This window comes from Rosa chinensis, chromosome 1, assembly GCF_002994745.2.
Source record: "Rosa chinensis cultivar Old Blush chromosome 1, RchiOBHm-V2, whole genome shotgun sequence".
In the NCBI taxonomy this organism is placed as follows: Eukaryota; Viridiplantae; Streptophyta; class Magnoliopsida; order Rosales; family Rosaceae; genus Rosa; species Rosa chinensis.
In genome coordinates, this window is record NC_037088.1 from 54548487 (window position 1) to 54575430 (window position 26944).

General features: G+C 35.0%; 2 protein-coding genes across 5 annotated transcripts; both read left to right on the forward strand.

Moving 5' to 3' along the window:
• Positions 1-12882: 12882 nt before the first annotated feature.
• On the forward strand, positions 12883-16414 carry LOC112182186 (synaptotagmin-3). 3 transcript variants are annotated; one of them, XM_024320635.2, is made up of 11 exons: positions 12883-13296; positions 13933-14031; positions 14145-14195; positions 14283-14406; positions 14480-14598; positions 14694-14795; positions 14898-14972; positions 15081-15157; positions 15241-15907; positions 15995-16123; positions 16244-16414. In XM_024320635.2, exons 1-11 carry the CDS (start codon positions 13186-13188, stop codon positions 16370-16372), a joined length of 1683 nt encoding a protein of 560 aa, XP_024176403.1. In that variant the 5' UTR covers positions 12883-13185; the 3' UTR covers positions 16373-16414. The 3 variants fall into 3 exon arrangements, with proteins under 3 accessions (XP_024176403.1, XP_040368777.1, XP_024176405.1); XM_040512843.1 differs by lacking the exon at positions 15995-16123; XM_024320637.2 differs by lacking the exon at positions 12883-13296 and having other exon boundaries at positions 13933-14003.
• A 2438-nt stretch (positions 16415-18852) lies between these two features.
• LOC112197214 (synaptotagmin-3) lies at positions 18853-23720 on the forward strand. Of its 2 annotated transcripts, none has more exons than XM_024337820.2 (12): positions 18853-19221; positions 19787-19885; positions 19988-20038; positions 20109-20232; positions 20589-20707; positions 20808-20909; positions 21001-21075; positions 21188-21264; positions 21463-21712; positions 22296-22670; positions 23159-23287; positions 23382-23720. In XM_024337820.2, exons 1-12 carry the CDS (start codon positions 19111-19113, stop codon positions 23508-23510), a joined length of 1641 nt encoding a protein of 546 aa, XP_024193588.1. In that variant the 5' UTR covers positions 18853-19110; the 3' UTR covers positions 23511-23720. The 2 variants fall into 2 exon arrangements, with proteins under 2 accessions (XP_024193588.1, XP_040369556.1); XM_040513622.1 differs by lacking the exon at positions 18853-19221 and adding an exon at positions 19371-19389 and having other exon boundaries at positions 19764-19885.
• Positions 23721-26944: the final 3224 nt, after the last annotated feature.

Below are 26944 nucleotides of genomic sequence, written 5' to 3' on the forward strand. Positions count from 1 at the left end.
AGAAATGATCTATACATTAGTACCTAGAAACTGAACGGTTGAGATGTGGATATGCGACCGAAAAGTGACCCTAAACCCTAACCTCGCTCTGAAATTTCAAAGCGATGCCTCGCTCTGGATAGGATCTGTATATATATATGTATATATACATATATATATATATATATATATATATATATATCTAGGTGTACAATAGTACATAATATATTTGTGCGCATTTGTACGTACATTAGTATTAGTTATGTATAGAAGTATATCAATTTGTCTCATTCTACCTTTTGGTAAATTACTGATTTTTATCTAAACCCCAATTAGATTAGTGTACTCAAACAGATCATAATCCAAAGTTACTTTCTCAGATTCAAGCATTTTTTTTTCAGTTGAATTCACTTTCTCAAAAGGTAAGATCTAAAACAAATCTAAGCAAAGCTTTTGGGTTACTTTTCCATGCAATTCAGTAGATTACAATTAATGGTCTTTGCTTTCTCATTGCATGCAATTTAATTTGCTCGTACTCATTTTCTTTTATACCAAACAGCAAATGTCAGTGGACGACCTACCCACCCCAATGCTAAATTTATTGGTTTGTGTTTGGTAGGCAGTTTGGCATGGCTTGATTTTCTCCATCCATAGATTTCATCTTTCTATTTCCTTTCCTTTTTGGATTTGGGCAACTAAAATCGAATCAATCTCATATCTTATTCGAGTTCTATCCAAATTGGAAAGGCTGGGTAGTTCTTATTAATGTCACGGTATTGATGAGGCCATTTGTACTGCAGATTTTAAGGAGGCAGCAACTTCGCATGTGTTATAAATGGACATGATTTTGGCATTGAAAAAAAAAAAAAAAAACACAACAGAACAGAACTAGTAGTCCCCTCATCTAGTTCATCAAAAGCTAGCATTCAAGAGTTGCATGCACGTATGATTCTTTTTCGATCAATTTGGATAAGGTTGTAGTGTAGAATCTCTCTTTTTTCGAAAAGAAGAAAATTGTGAACTTATTCAAGTAAATCTAGAATATGTGTCTGACCCAAATTCTAGGTTACTTGACCTAGTGGTAATAGAGTTAGAATTAGAGATAATATCGGAGAATCTTGGAGATATTCAATTAATTGTAATATTACGTTTCCTTGTAAAACTCTGATTTTATGTCTTGTAATCCTCTATATAAAGAGACCCATATTATCAATGAAAGCATGTCTTAATTCTCTTCCAATTTCAGTTTTCCTTAAACAGAACCTAAATTTTTTGAGATGGGTGTACCTAGACTTGACAAATGCCGGATAAATATGTACCAGTAAATTATTATTTGGAGAATGCTTAAACGAAACACGACTCCTTAGCTCTTGAGGAAACTGTACATTAAGACCAGTTAAGACTAAAAAAAAATTATGATACCGGAGTATAATTGTCACCCAAAGTGACGATCAAGCTTGGTTTAAACGTCGGATAAAAATTAAAAATTTAGTTTAAAGTTTAAGTTACACCACAATGAGGGATTAGTTGACATCACAATTTTTTAATATATCAAGCACAAAAATTGAAACATACTAAAATGTTGTTATTCTTAACAAGTATTTATTTAGTTAACACTAAAGCGAACCGTTTAAAAATTGACTTTTTATCGTGGTGGCTCAATATAGACATGAACTAATAAATCACAACTCAAATACTTATAATTTCAAATCCGTGCAGTATTTTTCGATAGCATGCTACAAAAAAAAAAAAAAGTCTAAAGTATAATTGTGTGCAATTTTGCCATATTTGCCCTGCTTGAGGTATATATGCAATTTTTTTTTTTTTTGAGAGAATAAATAATTAGAACATGCATTTCCTTGAGGTATACATGCATGTTACATTGCTTCGTATAGGGTTTTGCATGCATGTTCTGATGGAGCTATATATCTGGTATATATAGGAGGAATACCATTATCTTTGAAAATTTTGACCTAGCATGCAAACTTATAAATTATGTATTTTTTTGTTGGGTCGTCCTTGACGTGGCAAAGCTGACACGAATGTCGATAGCTTCCAGAGACTCAAATGTATGTACTTGGTTCTGAGCCATGATGAAGGCGATCGATCTGTGCAGCAAGTTAAAAACAAAACAACGAGCAATACTGGAAATTAATGGATACGTACGTCAATAGCTATGGAACAAAGGAAAACAAAACAAAAATGAAATGAAACCCAGAGAGGAGAAATTTGGATAAAGTCATGCCCACTAGCTAGCTGCTACCAACCCCACTCTTCTCTTTTGTTTTGGGGGGTAGGTGAAACCAATGAGAAATTCATGAATGTCGGATTTTCAAAGGCATATATAGTAGCTAGTACCAGCGCTCCAAATTCTCATGAGAAATTTTCCTCCAATTTCCCACAGTTGGTTCTACCAAAAAAGAGTGATGAAGACATATTTGGACACATTCATGTATAAATAATATGTTTGAAAGTTTGAAACCAACCAATTAATCAACATCTCACCTATATATTTGTGTAAGTGAATGACTGGGATTTAATAAGTTAAAGTTTTTAAACAAATGAGTTCTACCCACAGACTATATTTTAGAACTATAATGCTTCCTGTCACGTTAACGCCCTTGCTAAATTTCAATGGATTGCTGTGTGTATGAAAAATCATAGGCGACAATGTCCACACGCATTCTGTGCAGTAATTTTCTCTACATTCTGTGGAATATTATCTACATGCATAGGGTGTGTTTGGAGTACTCTAGTATATGATTAAGATCTAGAGTTTTACTTTTATATTTTGAAAGCTAAAAAATCTGAGAGTTAAACACTATACTCATACTAATATGGATGTGTAATCAACTCCCAAAAGCTGAGAACGTCTAAACACTATCCTTGGGCTCACTAAAATAATCAGTGTCAATGCCAAAACCTGAGAGTTATGCAGTGCACTACTAAAAATATATCCCAATGTTATCATCTATATGTCCTTGATTCATATTGAATACGTGTCAAGTAATAATTTGTTGAATCAATATACAAGGGATCGATACTATTTGATTGATATAAGCTAATTAACAAACTAGAGTCAAAGAACTCGGTGACTTAACTTTAGTGATGTAAAGAAAATACCAAAAGAAAAAGGGCTTTTTGGTGATGATATTCCGAGGCGTTTCCTTAATTGTGCGTAAGATGAAGCATGCATTACAAGAAATTAATATTTAAAGCAATACAACTGGTGGTTAAGTAAACAAACAAAAAATATTCGAATTTTGTACTTTTCCACATTTACTTTGACAAAGACCACTTTCCGGATCGAACTACCAATTTCTCACGACAAATTCAGAGTCATGAAAGTGTGAACACATATATCCACGGAAAAGAAGGGACACTACACCAACCAAAAGTGTAGAGGAAGGATCTTAGAATTGTTGGACAAGACCAGGACTAGTTCATCTTATTCATATCCATTTGACGCTATCCTAGCTCGGTAGGTCCTTAATAATTTGAGTTTTGTAATCTAATCCCTCTCCATTGTGTTTGGTACGTACTGAACGTTTTCACCAACCCACTCTGCATTTTGCAAAGCAATAAACATGTTGTCATATGCAGTCACGCTTAACGTACACCACCAGATCCCACCGGATTAAGGAGTAAACACTGTTAGACGTACATTCGATCATTCCTCTCAACCCCCGGCCGCCCTCTCTTCCTCCTTTTCATATTTTTCTCCCTCTGACCACCTAAGTAAGAAACACCAACAAAGGACCTGTCCTTTTCAATTAAAAAAAAAAAAAAAACACTAACGAACTTATTTATTAGGAAATCATTCCAAGTCTTATCATGAACATTGGAATCTGTAGGTAAGAACCTCCACCAAGAAAAAGTAAAGAATTTACAGTCAAATGATGGGTTAGTTTGTTGCGTACGTACAATTTCTTTTCGATCAGTCGATTTGGAGACATATTATGCAGTAGATTGTATAAATTTTTTCAATGATAGCACTAAATTGTGCTGTCCTACGGACCTCGTCTTAGACTTGATCTTCTTTAGAGCCTCGAATTGGGAAACAAAAGTCACCCTGTTGGGTTAATTTTACGGTATGTTAACATGTGACATATATACAATTATCACTTTTATTACTTAATTACTCAAATGAAAATCTTCTACAATTACCACTTTTAGGACTTAGGCCTCGTTTGGTTCATGAAAAGGAAAGTAATTCTCTTGTCTTTCCCACGGGAAGGAAAATAAAATTTCTCAAATTTTTTTAATTCCAATGTTTAGTAACATAAGGAAAGTTATCAGGAAAGTTGTTAAAATGTTTGTAATCAATGCAATAAAATAATGTGATGTGAGTAATAAATGCAATGAAATAATGAGAGAAAGTGATTCCTTTGGGGTTTGGAATGAACTATTTTTCCCCTTCCTTCAAAAAAGTATTTCCTTTCTTTTTATATCACAAATACAAAAGGAACAAGTTTCCTTTCCTGATACTTATTTTCCGCGAACCAAACGTGTCCTTAATTTCTCAAATGAGAGCCTACTTTATTCTACAAGAACCTTATCTACCTTAGTGAGAATTTCTTCCAGTTACCAATTTTACTCTAATGAGAACTTTATTTACCTTAATGAGGACATTTTTCTAGTTACTACATGAGTCCTCAAATCTGTAAATATTACATGAAATACGATATATATGAGAAATATTAACACACCATAAATTTACCCCTAAATGAAAAACCTAAGGTTGCCAACAAGTTTCTCAAAACTACTTTCACTATTGCTCGTAGCAGTACAAAGGTGCCAGTACGTGAGCTAGGGTTCAAATCTTCATGCTGTTAACCTTCCTAATGATTAGTTTTATTTTCCAGTCATTTTCTTTTGCTCGGGGAAATGCTCTCTGCCCTATTTCGAACTCTGTCTGTAATTCACAATAAGCTCGAAAAACAAAAAGAAGATGTGTACGAACGAGATATCCAACAATAAGAAGAAGGAAAAGGATTGAATAGAGGAACTCCCAAACATTTGGCGATCTCGGATGTGTCGATATCAATAGTGACTCATTATTTCAATGAATCATTTCTTCAGACAGAAGAATTATGTAAATACTTACTCGAAATATCACTTATCATATTCCAAATGATTAGTTTTGTTTTCCGGTCATTTTCTTTGTTTGAATCAGGTGTGAGCATTGCCTTTCCCTTGTAGTGGTTTCTAGGTTTCTTAGTCCTGCCCCCACTTGGGCTTAATGAAGTATTAATTTTCAAAAAAAAAGAAAGAACAACTCCCTAGCTTCTAAGAGGGTTACATGTTCTTTATCATATATAGGATAAATTACGCGCTGTCCATGGTTTGGAATTCTACTATTTGTAGGTAGAATTGATCTGTCGATCACTCTATCAGTTGCTTATATATAATTGTTTCCACTAATGACACTTTGCGTGACAATTTTTTAACGCATTTTACTTGGCCATGTTAAACTGACAAGCTAATCATCCAGAATGAATCAATCTTGAAAAACAGTAATATTGGATAAAGGGATTCCTAGCTAGCACTCGATCATAGTTAATTAATCTTGATCGAAGAATGAAATAACTTGTGTCCATGACCATGAAATAGAATAATGGATTTGTGTCTGTGGGGATTAACATGTTCGAAGAGTAGTTTAACAGGTTTCTGTGCAGGACTAAGAAAAATATAAACTCTTTCTAATAATTACTTGCTCGAAGTCATAATGCATGCTAATTAATCAATTTAATTTCTGCTAAACGAGCTATTAAATAGATTGTTTAAATGTTGCTTCCTATGCATAGTCATTGAATTTTTGTATCACATGTCTTGATATAAAATAAAACAGCCATTAATTCAAAAACTGAATTGTAAGGTGCGTGGGTATGGACGGCTAGTTAGGTTTCTCAGAAGGGGTTCCAATAAACGATGGTTTATTTTATTTTATTTGACAAGTCCATTAAACGATGGTTGATATCTATACTATTATTAAGAGAAGAGGCTTTATTAGCCAAAAATGAAAATTTTTACAGATTTAACCCTGAAATATTAAAAAACTTTGAGAATAAATTAAATCACAAGACTAAATAGGACAATTACAAAATACATTTTTATTCAGAAAATTAAAAAAAATGATTCCACAACCCCTACTTTTCTCTCTGCAATAACTCCCACTGAAACTATTTATTATGCAGATAACTTTTTTTTTTTTTTACAATTAAAATTATTCTTACACATGCAGAGCATGTGATTACAGACTAGTTTTAAATTATAAGAAGGCTACACTAACTAAAATTCACAACTACTCTTAAATATATAAACAAAACAAAAATAAATGAAATCCTAGCTCTGAAACCTTGCAATATCTTAACCTACGACAACCAACTGGCCTAAATCAACCACTACGAGAAAGCCGATAATTGTATTTCTAATGTCACTGTACTATTACAAAGAATTTGTCATGTTGTGATCCGATTAAAAGGATTTTTTTACTGCAATATTACCGTATACTCAAATGAAACTCAAGAGGATAGGCAATAAAAATTTGATCGTCATGATCTCTTCTCTCCCTTGGAATCAAGCTGCTCATGGGAATTGCCTTCGATCTTATATATCCTTTTCATTAATCCTTATTGAACTCTGTACGATTTATATGAAATTACGTACAACTAGAATACTTTGACCAAATTTTGGGACTTAATGACTAGAATAAATCGTACCAACATCTCATACATTTTTATATCTAATCTTTTTGGTTATGCAAATAAGAACAATATGGGAATCATGGAGATGAAAGAATACGATATACCAGTCTTCTAGATGCTTAGAATGCAAACATACATCAAAGATTCCTCTAAAACCAGTACAAGTTTTAAATTTTTATATCAATTGGTCTGTGTTTATTGTTTAGTATATTCATCATTTGTAGGGTTGGTACTAAATATGTGTACTTAAGTACTGACATTTCTAGCGAGGATGGGAGCGGAATCTCTTCGAGTAACGAGAAGCACAAGGGAAAGTTCAGAAAGTCATTAGAATACAAGAATTCATACTTGTCTTTTCTGTTTCTCGTATATTAATTTGGAAGGTGATTAATATGATTCTAGGTTAGATGGTCTCTTCATGATGATTCATTAACACACACAAAAAATATGTGATAAACCCCAACCTCTAATCGTTTCGTTTAAGATCTAGATCTCGCTTGTTGGGCCTCTTTGTGACTGTTTCTGTTTAATATAATTACTTGACAAAAAAAAGACCTACATCTCACTTGTTGCAGATGCATGGTACCTATTGAAAAGTTTACTGATCAAATTAACAAACGAATTCAAGACAACCGTATTCGTAGATACACACGTGATTTTTAATTTGGAAAGACTACCTTCTATTGTTTAACTTATTAATGTTTTTAGAATTTCGTCATAAGATTTTAATAGTTTTAGAGATTTTACATCAAATTAAACTAACCGGACTGGTTGATCCAAAAGGGGTTGGTTCCATCGTGATCGAAATATTCTCATCAACCGAATGAATAAACATGCATATATGCACCTTTGTTGCCGCCTTGCATGCTATCTAGCTAGGTATTTCCAAAAAAAATAAAACAAAGGTCTTCTCCCACTCTTCTTGGCCTGCAAGCTATAAACATGTACATAGTGGTAGCTAGCAAACCAAAGCATGAACAGCAAAAATTCGAGAAGAGGTCTACCAGCCACTCATTGGACTGTTTATGTTTGAATATCAGGCAGTGTGTATAATTGGACAAACAATGATTAGATATGACTGTGACCCAGGAATTTAAGATGGGGGGTATAGGTATTCAACCAAGTGCTTCTTCTGGATAATATTGATAAGAAATTAGGTTGCTTTTTGGTTCACTTCTAGAAGTAGAGACTTCAAGTTAGTGCATGGTTGATTACCAGGGCTTTCCTCTTTGTCAGGCAAAAAAACAAAACCTAATCAAATTCCTGCTATCTTCTGCAGTGCCCTTGTGGCACAAGGAAATCAATGAAATAGAATTAATAGTGAAAAGACGCTGTTTGGTGTTTACGTACAACAATTAGCGCCTTTTTAGTGAGAGATCTATTTTTTAGTCATTTTAAGGAACACAGCTTATTAGACCCACTTTTCGATCACATATCCACATCTGCACCATTTAATTTTTAGGTCTATATAAGTAGATCTACATCTGCAAATTTTAAGCCAAATTGATAATTATTAAAGTATTGAAAACTGCGATTTAAAATTATAAACATGAATAATTTAGGTTGGACAGATCCGGTTCATCCATTGATTTAAATTAGTTTGATACTTTAACGATAATCAATTTGGCTGAAAATTTACAGATTTGATCTATACGTTAGGATAAAAAAACTGAACAGTCGAGATGCCGAAATGAGATCGAAAAGAGAGACCCACGAAGAATCCCTTAAAATGACAAAAAAAAAAAACTTAATGGAAGGGCCTTTTATATAATATTAATATGTATATATGTGTGCGCGCTCGCACTTATGAGTTTGACCAAATAAAAAAAATTAAACTTCAAGTACATGTATGACTTGGCCATAGACTTCGAATCGATACTAACTAATGTAAATAATATAATATACATATGCGTGTGTGTATAATTATATATTAAATCAGAGTCCGTGTCCAAGAGATGACATCCCAGGTAAAGAAAAATTGGTCAAAAATAAATGCCAATTACAAGCATAAAAACAAGAGCATACTGCAGTACCTTTCAAGTTTTTTGTTTTTTGTTTTTTTTTTTTAGAAAATAAAACGTCTATTAATAACCAAGTAGGTTACTTATCATCGAATCTAACAAGAGGGACAAACATAAGCTAAAAAAATTCAACCCCAACCCAATTTAACCAATAACCAGACCTATGTATAACGATACAACCCGGCCACCAGCATTAAGATGAACTGTTTCCACCCATTCGGATACCACACGCTGTCCCAAAATAACTAGACCACGTGTAAGGATGATTCACCATCACGCTGATAACCAGAAAGCACCGACAAACGCCCAGAAACACCAAAACAACCAAGACACCAAACAAAGACAACGACACTACCTAGAAACACCCAAACCCTTGCTCACAAGAGGAGGGATTTATTTAAACAGTATAACAAAAAAACAAACAAGGAAAAACTAAGCAAACCAAAAGAAAAAGACCACCAGAGAGACCCAAGAACAAAACCCCAAACGGGTCACCAAAGAGATCACTCATGCCCATCTTCTTGGTTTGGACCAATCCACCACTACTCCCAGACCCATCGTGCACCACCGTCCGGCCACGTTTCGGCCAACCACATCGCCGTGTCGCCACGATCTGCACCGCTGCACCATCTCCGCGATCCAAACCACCGAGCCACGCTGGCGCAACCTGCATCACCACGGAAACACCATCCCCGAGCCAGGCCTCGCAATCCCCATCGCCGTCGAGCAAGACCCATGGCACGTCAATCGAAGAAGCCATCTGCGAGGATCAGTAAATCAACCTATGCGGCACGACCATCGCCCTCGCCACCCTCTTGGCCAAACCATCTGACGAACCGGAGAGAATCCCTCAGGACGAAATCCTTGGGCAGTAGATCTCTCGTCCTACAGCAACCCCAAGACGACAGCGAGGCCGGAGGCCAGGCCGGACGAGAACAAATTGCAAGACGAGAGACTGGCCTAGGGTTTTTGAGAGAGAGAGAGAGAGAGAGAGAGAGAGAGAGAATGTCGGGAATTTTGCAATACCTTTCAAGTTTATTGTTCATCTTTACCGGAAATTGTTTTCTCTATAAGTAATCGGATTGTACTTCAAATTTTCTTACATGCTAAGCAATTTAACACTTAAGATAGACTGAAAAGGTCATGCAAGGTCAAGGTCAAGGTCAAGGTCTATTTTTATTAATAGAGCTGCAAACAAGAGGGAATAATTGGATTAAAACCCACAATAATGCATGAATCATGAATCATTACGGAGCAATTAGCATGTTAGATTGTGCACCTTATTTAGTCTACTGGAAGCTGCATTAACAAATTAACTTCTGTCAGAGGACATGCAATTGATCGATCAAGTTGTTGTGGAACTGTGGAAGGGATAAACTATGAATGGCTCTGCCAAATTTGTCTACTGGGTCAATGTTATCGATCACTTGCATTAATTCTCGGTCATTGTCATTGAACAAATCCCACATTATCAATATTCTATGAGTATGATCTGACCGTTAGTTAGAATTGGTAATTTGATATATAATTCTCTATTACAATTCACATTAATCATGTAATTCAGCAAACTGTACAATAACAGTATGTCTTCAAAGAATTGTCATAAACAGTCATTACTTTAAAGATAATTTCTCGATAAAAGAAAAAAATCATTCATAATCTATTTATTTTTATTCAACGAAATTTGAAACAACAGAGACATCTTTAAATATTTTTTTATTTACGTTTGCTAAATCCAAGTACATCTTTGGTGAAAGCGAATACAAACACTGAAACAATGAAGCTTTCTAATTTGGAGCTTTTAGTTCTCTTTGTTATGGGCATAATTATAAAAGATAGGTGTGCTAGAATGGTGTTTTTTTTAGCGTTACATTTATAATAAAATTAAGCTAATAACCAGAGTAATACGTACATACATCGAACAAAGACCCTTAAATCTAGTATCTCAGTTAGGAACATACCCTTGACAAAAATTACGCATTAAATGACAAAATTGAGATTGCTACAACAAACTCATTGACAAAGGAAAGCACTTTGCACTAGAAGGAAGGAAATTGTACTAACCTAACTCACCTAGCACACGGTTATAGTAAATAAATAGTTGTACATCTGTGAATCTTATAGGAACACTTCGACAAGTCAATAGGGTTGTGGAAGGAATTGGGGAACTTCCACCCCTAGAACTCACTAAATTTGGTAATAATGCACACTCCTTTAGCAAATATCTAGGATTCTTGCCTCATTCCCACGAAGCTCATGAACAAGAGTTGATATACATTATAATTAAGCTTATGCCCTGAGTAGCAATTATATTAATTGGAAGTAAATGTACTAGGCATGGTTGTTTTGATAAACCAGTTGATTGCATTTTAAATCAAAAGCCAATGTACATAAAAACTTCAATACACTTGGGGTATAAAACACAAAATTCAAGTTACACAAGTTTCTTTATTTCTTCTTCCTTTTTTATTTTATTAATAAAGTTAAATAGAGAGATGGGCGGTGGCTTCCCGGTTGTGATGGCCCCCTTTTTTTCGAGATTGCGGGTGGGTGCTTGACGCCCCAAATCAGCTGTCACAGAGGAGCTCACAAGTTACACAAGTTTCTTTATTTCTTCTTAGGTACAAAATTCAAGGATGAAATTAAGTAGATGCTTAAGATTGTTTGCATTATCTCATAATGTATATAAAAAAAATGTATATGACTATACCTTCGGTCAAGAAGAACTTATCCCTTTTGGATCAAGAATAATTGAATGTGTGATGAAGAGATAGTAAAAAGAAGAAGAAGGAGAGAGAAAAAAAGACAAAGCCCAAATACCTTTTGACCCAAAAACATGTTTAGTGATTTTGCTAAGGGTTCTATAACTTATTTAGGCCCATAGGAGTTGGACTTGGAGCTGGATTGGGTTTCTCATACACTCCACTCATAGAGCTGCTAAGACCAACCATTTGTGTTTTTATTTTCAAAGATTCTAATTACAGGATCAAGTGATCATAGCTTAACAGAAAAACAATATGATAATTTTGCATGTTGATCGCACATTTTTCTTTTTTAAATCATAAGTCGATGATTAAAACACTACATATTTTACTCAACATACTTTCTTATCTATGTAAAATGGCGATCCGAAAGTATGTAAAATAATACTAATAGTCATCTCCTCAAATCTAAGTCATGAAATTTGGTGGAAAGTGCTAAAAATCTTAAACCAGCAAAACCTAGAAAAAAGAATTAATCAAGAGCTTAGGCGCTTGGGTTATTTTGGTACAAAATTACACAAAAGGAATTACGCCTTCTATTTTTAATTTTTTATTTATTGAAGTTTGTACTCATCCGTCGTATTTTTGGACAAAATCTTTGCGACCTTCTCAAAGCATATGCATATGCCAAGACACTCCAATCAAGTCTAAACTTCAAAGGCTTGCCAACCAATTATGGATATAAAGTTGGCCACTCTCATTTGCAAGCAAAGAAGATTGTCAATTTGGAACACCTATTTTCAAACGATTAAAGCACAAAATACAACACTTCAAGGCCTCACTTCATTCTTTATTTTAATAAGCTAAGAGCAAAGCTGGCTCTTTGGCATTGGAAAACATGCATCGTCCTTTCTCTTGTTTGGCATAGCTAAAGCGAGAAAAAGTAAAAGACTAAGTAATCATGATAAAGACAGGGTGAAAAAAAATAGTGCATAGAGTTTTCCGGCCAACTATTAACATAAAGAGCAATGTTATTTTGTTTCTCGATGTTGTTTCGTGTATGCATACTATTTTACAATAATAGTAGCTCAAAATATAATGAGATTGAAACTTTGAAGTGAGGAATGACAAATCCAGAGTTGGATCAAATAACATACGCCAAAATTTGGAACGAATATGGCTATATTCACTTGTTCTTGACTCAAGAGTCATTTAGATGATGAATCAACATATATAAATGTATAATTATCCATTGCATTGGACATTTGACAGCTTCATAACAACCCACAAACCTCTGTAATTAAACCCGAAAATATAAATTATGTAATTGTCCGTGGTCGTTCATACTATGAGGTTTCTCCTGCGTGGCGTTTTTACCCAATTCATATACACCAACGGTCCAGATCTTTTCCAGCTTGAACTATAAAACCCCCGTTCTAGACCCCCAAGAGTTTTTAAAATCTGTGACTTAATTTCATAAGAAACAGAGTTTAACAGGGACAATGTCTATGCTAGAATTTAAGGTTGTTTCGAACTAGTTGTTCAGAAACGTGTTCTCTTTTTTTGGCGGTTTTTATTTGATGTGAGGGGGACCTTAATTCCTAACGTATCTTAATTACTATACATTCTCCCTTAGAATCCATCGCTGGCCAAATCTCTATTTGCAGGAAATTAGAACTACCTTCATTCATCACTTTTTGTCCTTGTTAGTCCTTTTTCAATGCATGCTTACACTATCTGAGTTTCAGTTTCTTGGGAGGTTTTAGAAGAAGAAAGATGGGATTTCTGAGCAGCTTGTTGGAAATCCTTGGACTTGGAATTGGAATTCCTCTTGGACTCTTGGTGGGGTTTTACTATTTTATATATTCAAAGCCCAAAGAAGTAGAGGTAAAATTCATTATGTGTTCTTGTTCATGTTTGATGATCTGAGAATGTATTGATTGAAGCCATATTTCCAAGAACCGGTTGGCAATGGTGAAATGTTTAGGCTTTATAGGCAATTATTGTCAAATTGGTCTTAACATTGAGGTTTAGACTTGTATCCAAGAACTGAGTTTAGCTGGTTATATTCTAGACATGCGCTTCACAGTTTATACTGATCATGCATTCGTGCTTATACATTCTATGATGCCTGCAATTCAGAACTTTGAGTTTCTTATGCATTGTTTACATGAAGCCAGTCTTATAATATAATAATGAAATCTTATAATGCAATTCAAAGTTGATCAGGCTTCAGTTCTCAAGATTTTCAATCTTGTAATGTTTGGGGATGTCTGAAAATTGAGAACAAGCTAAACTTCAAACACTATGCAAAAGATGGTAGAATGGCTCCATTTTTTAATTTCTTGGAATTATGATCAAGGTCATTTTCTGACTTCATTAAATGGATCGATGCCAATCAAATTCAATGCCATGTGTAGTGGTGAAATCTCTATACCAAAAAGTAAAATGGACACAGAACAAAATTAGTTGATGCCTAGCTATATCTGCATAATTTTTAGTAACTTGACACTATGGGTGCAGGATCCAGTAATCAAGCCACTTCATGAGTTAGATAAAACTGCTTTGCAAGACCTTCTTCCAGAAATTCCATTGTGGGTGAAGAACCCAAATTATCATACAGTTAGTTTGGCCTTTCAATCTTCTTAATGCTCACTCGATTTTACCCTCTTGCTGCACGTAAGTATACTCGATCATAATTCAAATCTGCATTGGTTTCATTTGTAAATGTGCAGGTGGACTGGATGAACAAATTCATTTCAGATTTATGGCCTTACCTTGATAAGGTGATCGAGATTCTAGTCATTGTGATTCATCTTTTTGTTTGTTTTTATTATTCCAAGTTTGACATATGAGCTCTCCATAATGTACAGGAAATTACGGGTATGATAAGAAGCACGGCTGAACCTATATTTGCCGAGTACATTGGGAAGTTTAAGATTAAATCAATTGCATTTGAGAGACTAAGCATGGGAACCGTTCCTCCTGTTCTTAATGGTGAGTTCATCTGAACAAGCATCATCTAATTCACTAGTCCTTGTGATCTTATCATTTATTTACATCTTTTCAGGTCTTAAAGTGTATGAGACTAATGAGAGGGAATTAATCATGGAGCCATCAGTAAAATGGGCTGGCAATCCCAACATAGTTGTAGTCATAAAAATTTTGTCTATACCAATTACATTGCAGGTAAGAGTATCATTCCTTAAGAAAGAATGAAGAGTTAAATTTTCTTTCATGTGTATACATATGGTTTCCGAAAATTGATTAAACTTCATTTTCAGTTAGAGGATCTACAAATATTTTTGGCCCCAAGGATAACTTTGACACCTCTTGTGCCTGCCTTCCCATGTTTTGCTAACATAGTGGTGTCATTGATGGAGAAGGTAAGCAGAGACACTAGTTCTGGTGTATTTCTTTCGTGCTTCATAAAGGTCGAATAGTAAATAAGATCACTTTCTTTCTGAGCTACTCTGAACTATCTACAGCCTCATGTAGATTTTGGAATGAGAATATTGGGCGGTGATATCATGTCTATACCTGGCCTCTACCATTTTGTTCAGGTGCTTCCCCAATAATACTTTTATAGTGGAGTTAGGGTTTTATCTAAATCATCTGATTTTTGGATGGTAGGTCAGATCTGATTTGACCATGAAACATATTGTCTGCAGGAAACTATTAAAAAGCAAGTTGCAGACCTCTACCTCTGGCCTCAAACTCTTGAAATTCCTATTCTTGATGTTTCAACGTGAGTTAATTCGTGTTAATCAAATTTCTGCTTCAGTTATTTTCTCCAACTTAAATTTTATAATTTGCTTTTTGTTGATACAGAGTGGCTGTAAAGAAGCCAGTGGGAATACTACATGTAAATGTTGTTCAAGCGGTTAAACTCTTAAAGAAGGATATCCTAGGATCATCTGATCCCTATGTCAAACTCAGCTTGACTGCAGATGGATTACCAGCTAAGAAAACAAGTATCAAGAAAAAAAATTTGAACCCCGAGTGGAATGAGAAGTTCAAGCTTATTGTGAAGGATCCCAATTCCCAGTTTCTTCAGTTACAAGTCTTTGATTGGGATAAGGTTGGTGCACATGATAGGATAGGCAGGCAGTTGGTTCCTCTCAAAACGCTTACACCTTTCGAGATGAAGGAGTTCAAACTTGATTTGCTCAGGGACAGTAGTAAGGATACTACTTGTTTTCAAAGCAAGAAGCAAAGAGGGCAACTGGTGGTTGAGCTCAAGTTTGTGCCTTTCAAAGAGGAAAGGGGAAGGTTTAGTGGACCTTTGGATTTTTCTGAGCCAAAGGAAAATGGAACTACTAACGAAAATGGAATCAACGAAGTGTCATTGTCATCGGATGATGGAAGTAATGGGAGTACTCTAGGTGGAGCTGGTTTACTATCAGTTACGATCCAAGGAGCTGAGGATGTGGAAGGCAAATGTCACAACAATCCTTATGCTATGATCCTCTTTAGAGGAGAAACGAAGAAAACAACGGTAAAATTTGGGTTTCAAAGATATTAACTCATCCATTCTTTGTTACTTAGGTCTCATATTAATGTAAAATTTGGTTTCTTCGATCAGATGATTCGAAAAACTCGTGATCCAAGATGGGATGAAGAATTCCAGTTCATGCTCGAGGAGCCTCCTTTACATGAGATAATTCACATTGAGGTCCTCAGCAAGCGAACAGGAATTGGTTTTCGATTTAAGGTTGTGAGTTCAAGCACTGATGCTTCCACATATGATTGTTATATATGTACTGGTACTCTGGTAGCCTATACTATTTGCAGCACAAAATTTAACAGCTCGTCATCATCTTTCGCTGTGTAGGAGTCGTTGGGATATGTGGAGATTACTCTTGCAGATGTTGTACACAACGGCCGGATCAACCAGAAATATCACTTGATCGATTCGAAGAATGGAGTTATACATGTTGAGATCAGCTGGAAGACGATATGAGGAATGAAACCTAGAAATTGAACTAGAGGAGAACATTGTTGTCTCTGTGAATGATTAAAGTACATTCCGTACTATACTCTCCTGGAGTTGGCATTATACGCTTCAATTTATAGTGAGGTAGCAAATACAGGTCCTCTACAAGCTGTGAAGGATTCTTTTTGTCTCAAGTTCCATTACATTGTACATGCCAATGCGTCTAGAGATATACCAGTTCCACAAAAACATATGCTAATGACACTGAAGCTGCAAATTTATGGTCTTATATCATGTATATGAGTCTAGAGATATACGAGCTTTCATTTTTTGCAAACAAAAATATTTAATATTATTAATACAAATGGGGATTTCATTGTTATATATATATATATATATATCAATTTAACTGCATTCTCATTACTATCCAAAATTTCACTACTAGTTATGTCATTAGACCAAATGGTTTGTTTGGAGCTTTAAATTTTTCATTTTGTAACAAGAGACCAACTAGTTTTTCTTATGGTGGGTGATTGAACTTTGACGAGGTCAAATTCATGTCAACCTCAACTAATTTGAAACTTTAGGAAATAGTGATACAGAAGAATCAAGACACCGACTTAGTTGGTAAACCATACCAATCTTCAACTAAGACGGTAAATCATCTTCTTGACATTGGGATTTGTTTTGACGAATGTTTATGTACGGTCATATTTTTCTATGTTCTTCTTGTTCTGGTCGACATCTGCTCGCATATTGGTTGGCCAAAGTAAAAATACTTTCAAACCCATGAGCATCAATGAATATTGTAAACAATATATACAGGTTATAAAATTATGTACTAATTAATTAAAGCAAGAATTGCTAATAAGGTCAAAAATATTATAATGAATTTCTTTGTCCATGCAGAAAGGCCAAAGATGATGCTTGGAAAGGTGACAGCTTTACAAGTGGAAATGACTTGTGCCCTTTTTTGACCTCTTTTGAGAGCTTTACAAAATACAATGACTGGAAAACCCTTTCTTGACCTTTTTTGTTTTGTTTCCTCTATATTTATTTTGATGTCCAAATTTGCTTATGTTGACATTGTTGAGGAGAAGGTTCTTTAGACGTGTCGAATAAATTAAGCCAATCATATCCCATCAAACGCAACTTCACCTCAATCAATAATCAATTTAATGTTCTGTTTGATTACAATTTACAAGTATCAATTTAAATATTAAAAAAAAAAAGGAAGTATCTACATGACTTGACATTGAGGAGGGATATTCAAAAGAAAGAAATTTACAACTAGACTGATAGCCAAAAAATTATCTAAGTGAGGATGACTAATGTCATAACAGGAAGTAGATAAGATAAAATTTGACAATAATGAAGTGAACATAGACATATCCCATTATGTTTCAAGTGATGACTAATATAATGATTACTAATATATGTTAGAATAAATTTGTGGGTATGGATTATGAGAGAATTTATGCTTCTAAGGCACGTTGTAGCAACGCTTGTCTTAAGATATTATTTGCCCCACTATCAAGTGTGCAAAAGGGATAATCAAATATGTCGATATAATGAAGTCCAGCACAAATGCTGTTGCTGGTCTTCGTTTTACACTAACGCAAACCAACTGAAACACTCAAAAGAAGGTTTACAAGATGCCTCAAGATTAATAGAAACTAATTGTGAACTATTAGAAGAAATGACAATTTTTATCCTCACTTCACCCATCTTTAGATCTCAGTGAGATTCAAATTTTGTGACTTTCACAATGTTGATTTTACCAATAATTAACAAACCACAGCTCACCAATGTTGCTTCATGTTAAAGCAAACATAACTTCTTCTTTTTCTGATCAATGAGAGAGTAAGGAGTCGAAATTGTGTGATATATTGTTAGAGAAAAATATCTTACTAATAAACTGAAAACTAGTTGGTAGCTCTTTTTTTTTTTTGGGATAAAGGGATGGTGTGGTTACCTTCAAACCTTGATTAATGAAACTATCAAGTATAAGGGGGGACATTAAGCCTAAATCTCTGATTACACTAAGCATCTAGAGAACATGCAGAAATAATATCAAGAGTCTTGTTGTTAGTTCTCTTTATGTCCATTTGATTTATTGAAAACTAAAGCGAGCAACAATGTACTATATGGAAAAACAAATTAAGATTAGAACACAATAAATATCCAAGATATTTTACCTATTACATTTCATTAATAAAACATGAAATTGCAATATATCTGCATAATTATTGCAAAGGGATCCCTTCTCTTATTGCCCCTTTCATTATTTATTAAGACACACCCCAACTCAATAAATAAAATTGAATTTTGTTATTGGGTATTTCATTTTCAAAGCCAACCTCCTTGGTTTTTTGAATAAAAAAAAACAAAAAGCCTGTTTTGTCAAGTGAAATTTCAAAGCAAACCTTTGAATTGGCTACTACACAAAGAAAAAGGGTGACAATGTCATTTTGGACATTTAGAACGTTCTGTCTAAGACTGTAATGTACACGTAGTGACATGTGAGCCTGAGCAAAACTACAAAGCTTCCTTCGAGGCAAAGGCAGAGCCAAAGCCAATTTTGAAGCCAACCAAACGCAAACCCTGTTTTTGTTCTTTGGCGCTCTTACTACTGCAACCCTTTTCATACCTCCCCAAGTTAAATCTTTTTCACTGAAAACCCATTTTCCTGAGGGCCCCTCTCAAATTTACATGAAAATTTTGCATCTTTCTGAGACAGCAGTAGTGTTTGTTGGATCAGAAAGATGGGGTTTTTGGGTACTATATTGGGGGTTTTGGGTTTTGGCATTGGAAGTTTGATTGGACTGGTGGTGGGTTTCTACCTTTTCATCTATTCAGAGCCCAAAAAAGTGAAGGTAAGCTCTGTAAATGACTTGCAGCATTTCATTACTGGGTTTCTGAGATTATGCATGCAAGAATTTTATGCAAAGATCAAGTCTTGAATCTTGGATCCTGTGTTTTTTTTCTTGATATGTGCTGAAGTGGGTATCAATGGTGTTTGGTATCATCTGCATCTCATATGGGTATGAGGAATTTTGGTTCTTTAATTGTAATTCTAGTCTTGTATTTGAGTTCTTTGTTTGCAACCAATTTTGTAATATGGGAATTGTCATTGACTTTTTAATGTGTTTAAGCTTGAATGATGAAATCATTGTCCAATTCATGGTGTTAATTGAACCACAACAGTCCTATATGTTTGAACTTCAAGAGGATCACATGCGGTTTAGTACTCTTTTTTTCTGGGATTTGAGTAGAATCTGGTGACGTTTTCATTTATTTATTTATTTAGCTGTCTCTTTTTTACTGTGAGTAGATTGGTTAGAGTACAATATTAAACTCTGCTAGGAAAAGTACTCTGAAGAAATTAGCAGAAATGTTTTGGTCTTAATTTGTGTAGTGCTTAAAATACTTGTGTTGCAGGACCCAGTAATCAGGCCACTACATGAACTGGAGAAAAGTAACTTGGAAGATATTCTAAATGAAATTCCATTGTGGATAAAATGCCCTGATTACGATCGAGTTAGTATCGCCATCCTATCCTTTTACATTGAACTTTTGCTCTTTCCTTCTCTAACTGCTGCTAAGAATATCTCAGTACTCCTTATGCTCTTCCTTGTGTAGGTAGACTGGCTAAACAAGTTTGTCTTGGATATGTGGCCTTACCTTGACAAGGTGATAATGTAGTTTCATTTTATTTAGAAAAAAAGAAGGGTATGTGGGACTCATTTTATTTGCTGTGCAGGGAATTTGCTCAACAATAAGAAGCATGGCACAACCTATCTTTTCAGAGTACGTTGGGAAGTATCACATTGAGGCAATTGAATTCGACGAACTGAGTCTTGGAACTCTGCCACCCATAATATATGGTTAGTGTACTCACTTTAATAACATAAATGACTTTACTTATTACTTTTTGGGGGAAAAACCTATTCTGAAACTTTGTAATCTAAGATTATTTAAATTTCATATGCAATTTGTTTGCCCTCTCAATATGCTTAAATTTTAAGACATAAGCAACAAGCATGTTGCAGTATGTGCTGCTCTATCTATTACTTCCTATGCACATTTTGGTATGTTCATCTCCACATCAGTAATGGTTATACAATTATTTGAGCATAGCATGTCAAAGTCATAGTCACAAGAAAAACCGTTTTGAATAGGGTATACCATGCATCAACCCTCATTTCTCTCATATTTTCTGGTTACCTTTTGAATCTTTCAGGTCTGAAAGTTTGCGAGACTAATGAGAAAGAACTAGTCATGGAACCGGCTTTTAGGTGGGCTGGCAACCCCAACATAGTTCTGGTGGTAAAGCTGTTGTCTCTAAGAATTAAAATCCAGGTGAGAGACTAAGGACATTTTCAAAGAGAAGACTAAGTTTATATATGTCCTGCAATGTTCATCCATTATATCCAGAACACTGATTGTGCTCTTTCTTCAGTTAGTGGATTTGCAAGTATTTGCAGCACCGCGGATAACTCTGAAGCCTCTTGTGCCAACTTTTCCATGTTTCGCAAACATTGTGGTTTCTTTATTGGAAAAGGTCTATAGAAGCATAGTTTTCTTTTCACATTTTTTTTTCCTTCTCAGTTTATGTGACATTGATAAGGTGGTATTCTGTGATCTTGTTGCAGCCACATGTAGATTTTGGGATGAACATATTGGGAGGGGACATCTTGTCCATTCCAGGCCTCTATCTGTATATTCAGGTGCTACACCAGTAATTCTTTTTTTGGGTAGGCTTTTGGTTTCAGTCTATAAATTATCTGAATTTGGATAATTGTTAGATGATATATGCTCACTATTCTTGGTGCTTTGCAGGAGACCATCAAAAGACAAGTCGCCAGCCTCTACCTCTGGCCTCAAACACTTGATATCCCTATTCTTGATGCTTCAACGTGAGTAATTATGAGATGTATACTTGAAATACCTATATTTTCACCTACTTTACATTTCATTGAGGCATGAAACAATCATCTTGAATGAGGAAGAGATGTGGAGCTGTCGTACAGATGAATAGAGAAGACTCATTTGTAGTACTCTTCTTTGAAATATTACTTTATAAAATTAATTTTCCCTTTTGAAACTTCCTGTAGAGCGGCTATAAAGAAGCCTGTTGGGATACTTCAAGTAAAGGTTGTTCGAGCGCTGAAACTTTTGAGAATGGACTTCCTTGGAACTTCGGATCCTTACGTCAAACTAAGCCTCACCGAAGATAGGTTGCCAGCAAAGAAAACCACTATTAAGATGAAATCTTTGAATCCCGAGTGGAATGAGAAGTTCAAGCTTATTGTGAAAGACCCCCATACTCAAGGACTTGAGTTACAAGTCTATGATTGGGACAAGGTTTCCCCTCACTTTTTTCTTAGAACTAAATAATCAAATTGTGATACTCAAAATCCTTTTTTTTTTTCCTCTTTCTTTATTTCCTACAATTTAAGCCTCATTTTCTTAGTGTTAAGGAATTTGAAATTTGTAGTTGAAAAAAAAGAAAAAAGAATTTTGATATTTGTCAATGATGTGATAGTATGTCCTTTTTCAAACTGCCTTTGTTCCTTTGGTCTTAGGTTGGTATTTGTTCTAGAATCTACATCCTTCTTAGTCTGAAGCATAGCTATTTCTCACAAATCAAGGAACTGTAATTCTTAATGTCAATAGAAGTTCAACATGCTAGTTCTCATAATTTTAGAAAAATCATGCATGCCAACGTAGGAAAGTTCAGCAGAACTTCTTGTCGCCTATATACATGAATTTTTTTTACCATTCTGCTCTGTAACGGTGAATCCTTATAAGTCACTAGTACTCATTCTTTGTCTCCATGAGTTCTTAATTTTTCTCCCTGTGGTAAGCTGTAGAAGAGTTAGTAATTTTTGGCATTTGTAGACAAGGTTTAAATTGAGGTGGATCTTCTTTTCTGTGTTCTTCACAGGTTGGCAGACATGACAGATTGGGAATGCAGCTAATTCCCTTACAAGTGCTAACACCTGGAGAGACAAAGGAATTTGTGCTGGATCTGGTCAAGAACACAAATCTTAACGATCCTCAAAACAAGAAGCATAGAGGACAACTTGTGGTGGAGCTGACTTATGTTCCTTTAAAATCAGATAGCCTTACATTGAATGGACCTGATGGTGGATATGGGAGAACTGAAAGTGGAATTAGCAAGTCATCAGATAGTGGCAAAACCCTGGATGAAGCGGGTTTCCTATCAGTGATGATCGTGGGAGCTGAGGAAGTAGAAGGGGAGCATCACAACAATCCTTATGCTGTGCTTTGCTTTAAAGGAGATGAAAAGAAAACAAAGGTGAATTTTCCCTATAATATTTATCCAGCTCTTTTCATTATGTGAAGTTCACAATACAAACTTATCCAAATTAAAGTCAAAAGTAAACAGCTTTGCCACATATTCGAAGAACGCAAAACTAGCGAGATTCTTTCAGTTGCAATTTGTCTGAGATATAGACTATATACTGCAGTAAAACCATACCTACTTGGTGATCTTCCATAGCCTAAGTACTTCAGTTTCTTGAAATTTTAGGCTTTCTTTAAATGTCGATGTCTCGAAAGCTGATGACTTTAAGTTAATGACTCGAAGTAATGAAAAGGCTTAAAATAATTTTTATTTTTGCACTGTTCAACTTCAGCTGAACGAAAATCTGCTAACAGATGTTAGTAGATTTTAATTGGATCTTTCTTTATCATTCTTTCTTACAGTTTATCTAGTAATAACTTTTGTAACACTCTCAAGGTTAAGTTTATCTGGTGTCTTAATTTCTAGTTATTTTTTGGCAGGTGATAAAAAAATCTCGAAACCCAAGTTGGAATGAAGATTACCAATTTATGCTTGATGAACCTCCACTAAATGAGAAGATCCATATTGAGGTCCTGAGCAAAAGCAGAGCCCTTAGTTTCAGAGCAAAGGTACAAATGTGATCATCACTATTCTCTTCCTACTGATCCACTGATCTACTCCATTTTATAATGTTTGAACTCTGCACTATCTCCTTATGCGTAGGAATCATTGGGATATGTGGAAATTAATCTCACTGATGTGGTATGCAATGGACGGATCAACCACAAGTACCATTTAATTAACTCCAAAAATGGAAAGTTGCATGTAGAGCTTAGTTGGACTAAGGCTTGAGAAATGGGGGTGAGGCAAGTGATCTCAATTGTCAGTTTCAACTGATCTTTTTAATTGTTGCTACAGGGGATTTTACATGAGGAAATAGGAGGAAGAGAAAATACAAAGCGAGATTGTTGAATATTATACATGTTTTGACATTTCAATCTTAGACTAGTTGTTCATAGAAGAATCATCTACATTTTCATCATAAACTTTCTTGCTGTGGAATTGGAGACTTTTAGGCCAAATGGATGATTTTCTTGGTTTTGCAATTTGGGGCATTCTGGCTGGGCAGGAAGCATTCTCTTTTCAAATCCAATTCCAATTCCAAAGCTTTTGAAGGAGCCCTAGTGATTGAATTAGGGCCAAGTTGGGGCTAGTTTGAGTTAAACCATTGGCAAGTTCATAGTTAAAACTTCGTGATGAAGCTCATGGAGAGCAAATCTAGCCCAACTCAATGATGCACCCACTTTTCTTTTCCTGGAATAGGTTACAGCTAATCTCTTCTTTTTATTGGATCCCAAGTTACTCATACATGTACAGAAGCAAATACACAGACATCGATATACTGAAAGAAAAGGAAGAAAAAGTTAGATAGCAACTAGCACAGACCCAGAATGAAAGATGAGCTTAAAGCCTTAAACATATGGACCCCTAGTGGATGCATGGATTAGGTTTGACTTGTATGATCATCATCACACATGTGACATCATAATTAACGAAAGCTTACTGGCTATTTGTTCCCTGTAGTGGATATGCATGGTTGAAACTCCATAGAAAAAAGAGAGAAATATCCTAAAGAGTTAGCTATATAAGAGGAGAAGCATGTATCTAATAATTGGAATTTCTGCCTGATAGGAAAAGATTCTTCCAACTTTTGTATAATCTATTGTTCAAGACATATGATATGTGTTACTCTGTGACATAATCTTCTTCCCACTGAAGTAGCGTTATAAATATTCTCTAAACTCTATTTGACACAAAATTATGTGCTCCATGAAAGGGAGAACCAATATGTAGGGTCAGAAAACCTAATTCCACACTATGTGGGGTAAAACTAAGATGATTTAGTTACTTTATTTCATATAAAAATGAAAAACGAGAATCGAACGCTTAGCTAATGTAGGAGGCGGCGAAAGTTTTACCACCGCACTAGAGCTAGAAATTTATACAAGATAATCAGATAATGCATGATTTTGATCGAGTAGTCCCAAATGCAAAATATTCATTGCCCTTAATCACTTTCACCTCTTAAGTGGGGAGCACATTAATAAGAGGAGGGATTCCCTTTGGCATACTATAATTATATTCTGTATATAAAGGTCAGCTTTCTGGTTGACTTGCCCCAGAAAGTCTGGCAAATTTAGAGGTAGTAAAGGGAATCCTATACCCTCCCAACAAAGGGATTTTTGTTTTTTTTTTTCATGAGGATTCCTTCGTTCTTTGTTAATGGATCTCCACTCATTGCTAGGAAAACCCTTCGTTCTTTTTTCTTCCCGCTCTGCTTCTCATCACTGGCTGAGCGAGTTGTGTGAGGCATGTGTGCTCTCAAAAGGAGGGGTATGAAATGAAAAGGGGTCACTTTCTTGGTTCCTTGTTGATGTTCTCTTGTGGGGGAGAGGAATAACTTTTTGCACTCTAAAAAGCCACAGCATTTTCCTTTTGAAAGGCATTGTCTTCTGATATATGAGGGTGCTAAAGTGGGAATAGGGAACTCCCACTACCTCAATTCATTAGAATGATCACTAAGCTCCGCTTGCGGCTAAGTCTTTGATTTGGATTTAGTGTTTGGTAGAATGGATATGATGCTTGGACAGTTCAATGTGCACTCTCAATTTCAGCAAGCAGCTGAGCTGTCGTGTATATGGCTTTAGGGTTCTTGATGCCACAGTAGACTATTACCAAATGTTTAAAATAATGGAGATACAACATTATTCTTTCACCACTCAAAAACCCATTTTCAAACTTCCAATCCCAATCCCACTTCCCCAATTGCCCATTTGCTTATATATAGAGAACAAATATCAGTAAGTGCCAATACTATTCCAAAGTTAATGGCCAGGAATATTTGACTCAATTTCATCTATAACAATACTCTACTGCAATCTTATTTGATTTTTCCATCTCAGGATTTTTAGTATAAATAATATATTGTTGATGGTATCAGCTTACTTAGATATCATAACAACGTTAAAATGTCTATTTTTTTTTCTAGAATATGATCTTTGAAATCTATACCTTTTCAGATTTAAAGCTTATTCTTAATGACAATATTTAGACATTGTTTATTCTTAATGATATACAGTAGATAATATCTGACTATTGATGTCTTTTTTTTTTTAGAAGAAAAAAAAGAAAGAAAAAGACATCAATAGTCAGATATTATCTACTGTATATCTCCATTACAAAGATAGATCGACACTATGTGGTGGTAGAGAAGATCAGCTTCTTTATACTCCTTTATTCCTCACAAAATGGTCCTATTACCAACACCAGCATGTTGCATGCAATGTAATATAACCCTTCTTTCCCCTCTTTAATTTTAAAGAACTTTGGACACTTTCATTGAGCCAAGATGTTCCTGATAAAGTTTTGAATCTCCTATAGTTTTAAAAGAAGGTCTAGCATAACATGACAAACTACTCAGTCAACCCGATACCAGCAGCTTTCCAAGAAGAACACATGCACCATGCAGCAGCTAGCAACATGATTGTAATTTTCAAGCACTTGTTTTTCTCGAAGAACACATGGATGCCCAAATGCCTAAATATATAGACCACTTATATTAGTCATTTAGATTCGTGAAGTCATGGAGGTTGTAGTAGTATATAGGGTTCTGTTGAAAAGTCCCAAGTGCCAGTTTTTGACCATAAAAACAATATTGAATTGAAGCAAATGCCAAGTTTGAGGATGGTGTTTGTGCATGGTTTGGTTCATCAACCAAGGTTTTGTATGCATTGAAGATTTGAATTTCACACGAAACCGAGTATAAATACGATATTTAAAACAGAGATGGAGAACACCAAGATCGTTTAGGTCTAAGAGGAACATTATAAAATGGAAATTTGGTACATATCATACTCGTATTAAGGTTTGGAAATTTGAAAAGCACTTCGATTTAGGTGGAGGTTAATTAGTTTACGATATGTTTATACTACTAGGAAAGTTAAACATGGTTTTTTTGAAGTCCAAGATAATAATCCGTAGACATGGCCAACCCTACCTTGTCCTTCAAAGCTTCTCTCTGTTCTCTATTTCTTGTTATAATAAAAGAAATGCATAATTGAGATAAAGATGGAGGAAGATAAAAATAAATTATTGTAGTCCCTCTAATATGTGAATTAATGCGAGAACGAAGAATACACGAACAGAGGTTGATTGGAAAAGTCGTTAGACTACAGGTTACACTGCTAGTTTGAGCACCGTTAAGGCTCATTTAGAGAGTTTCGTTT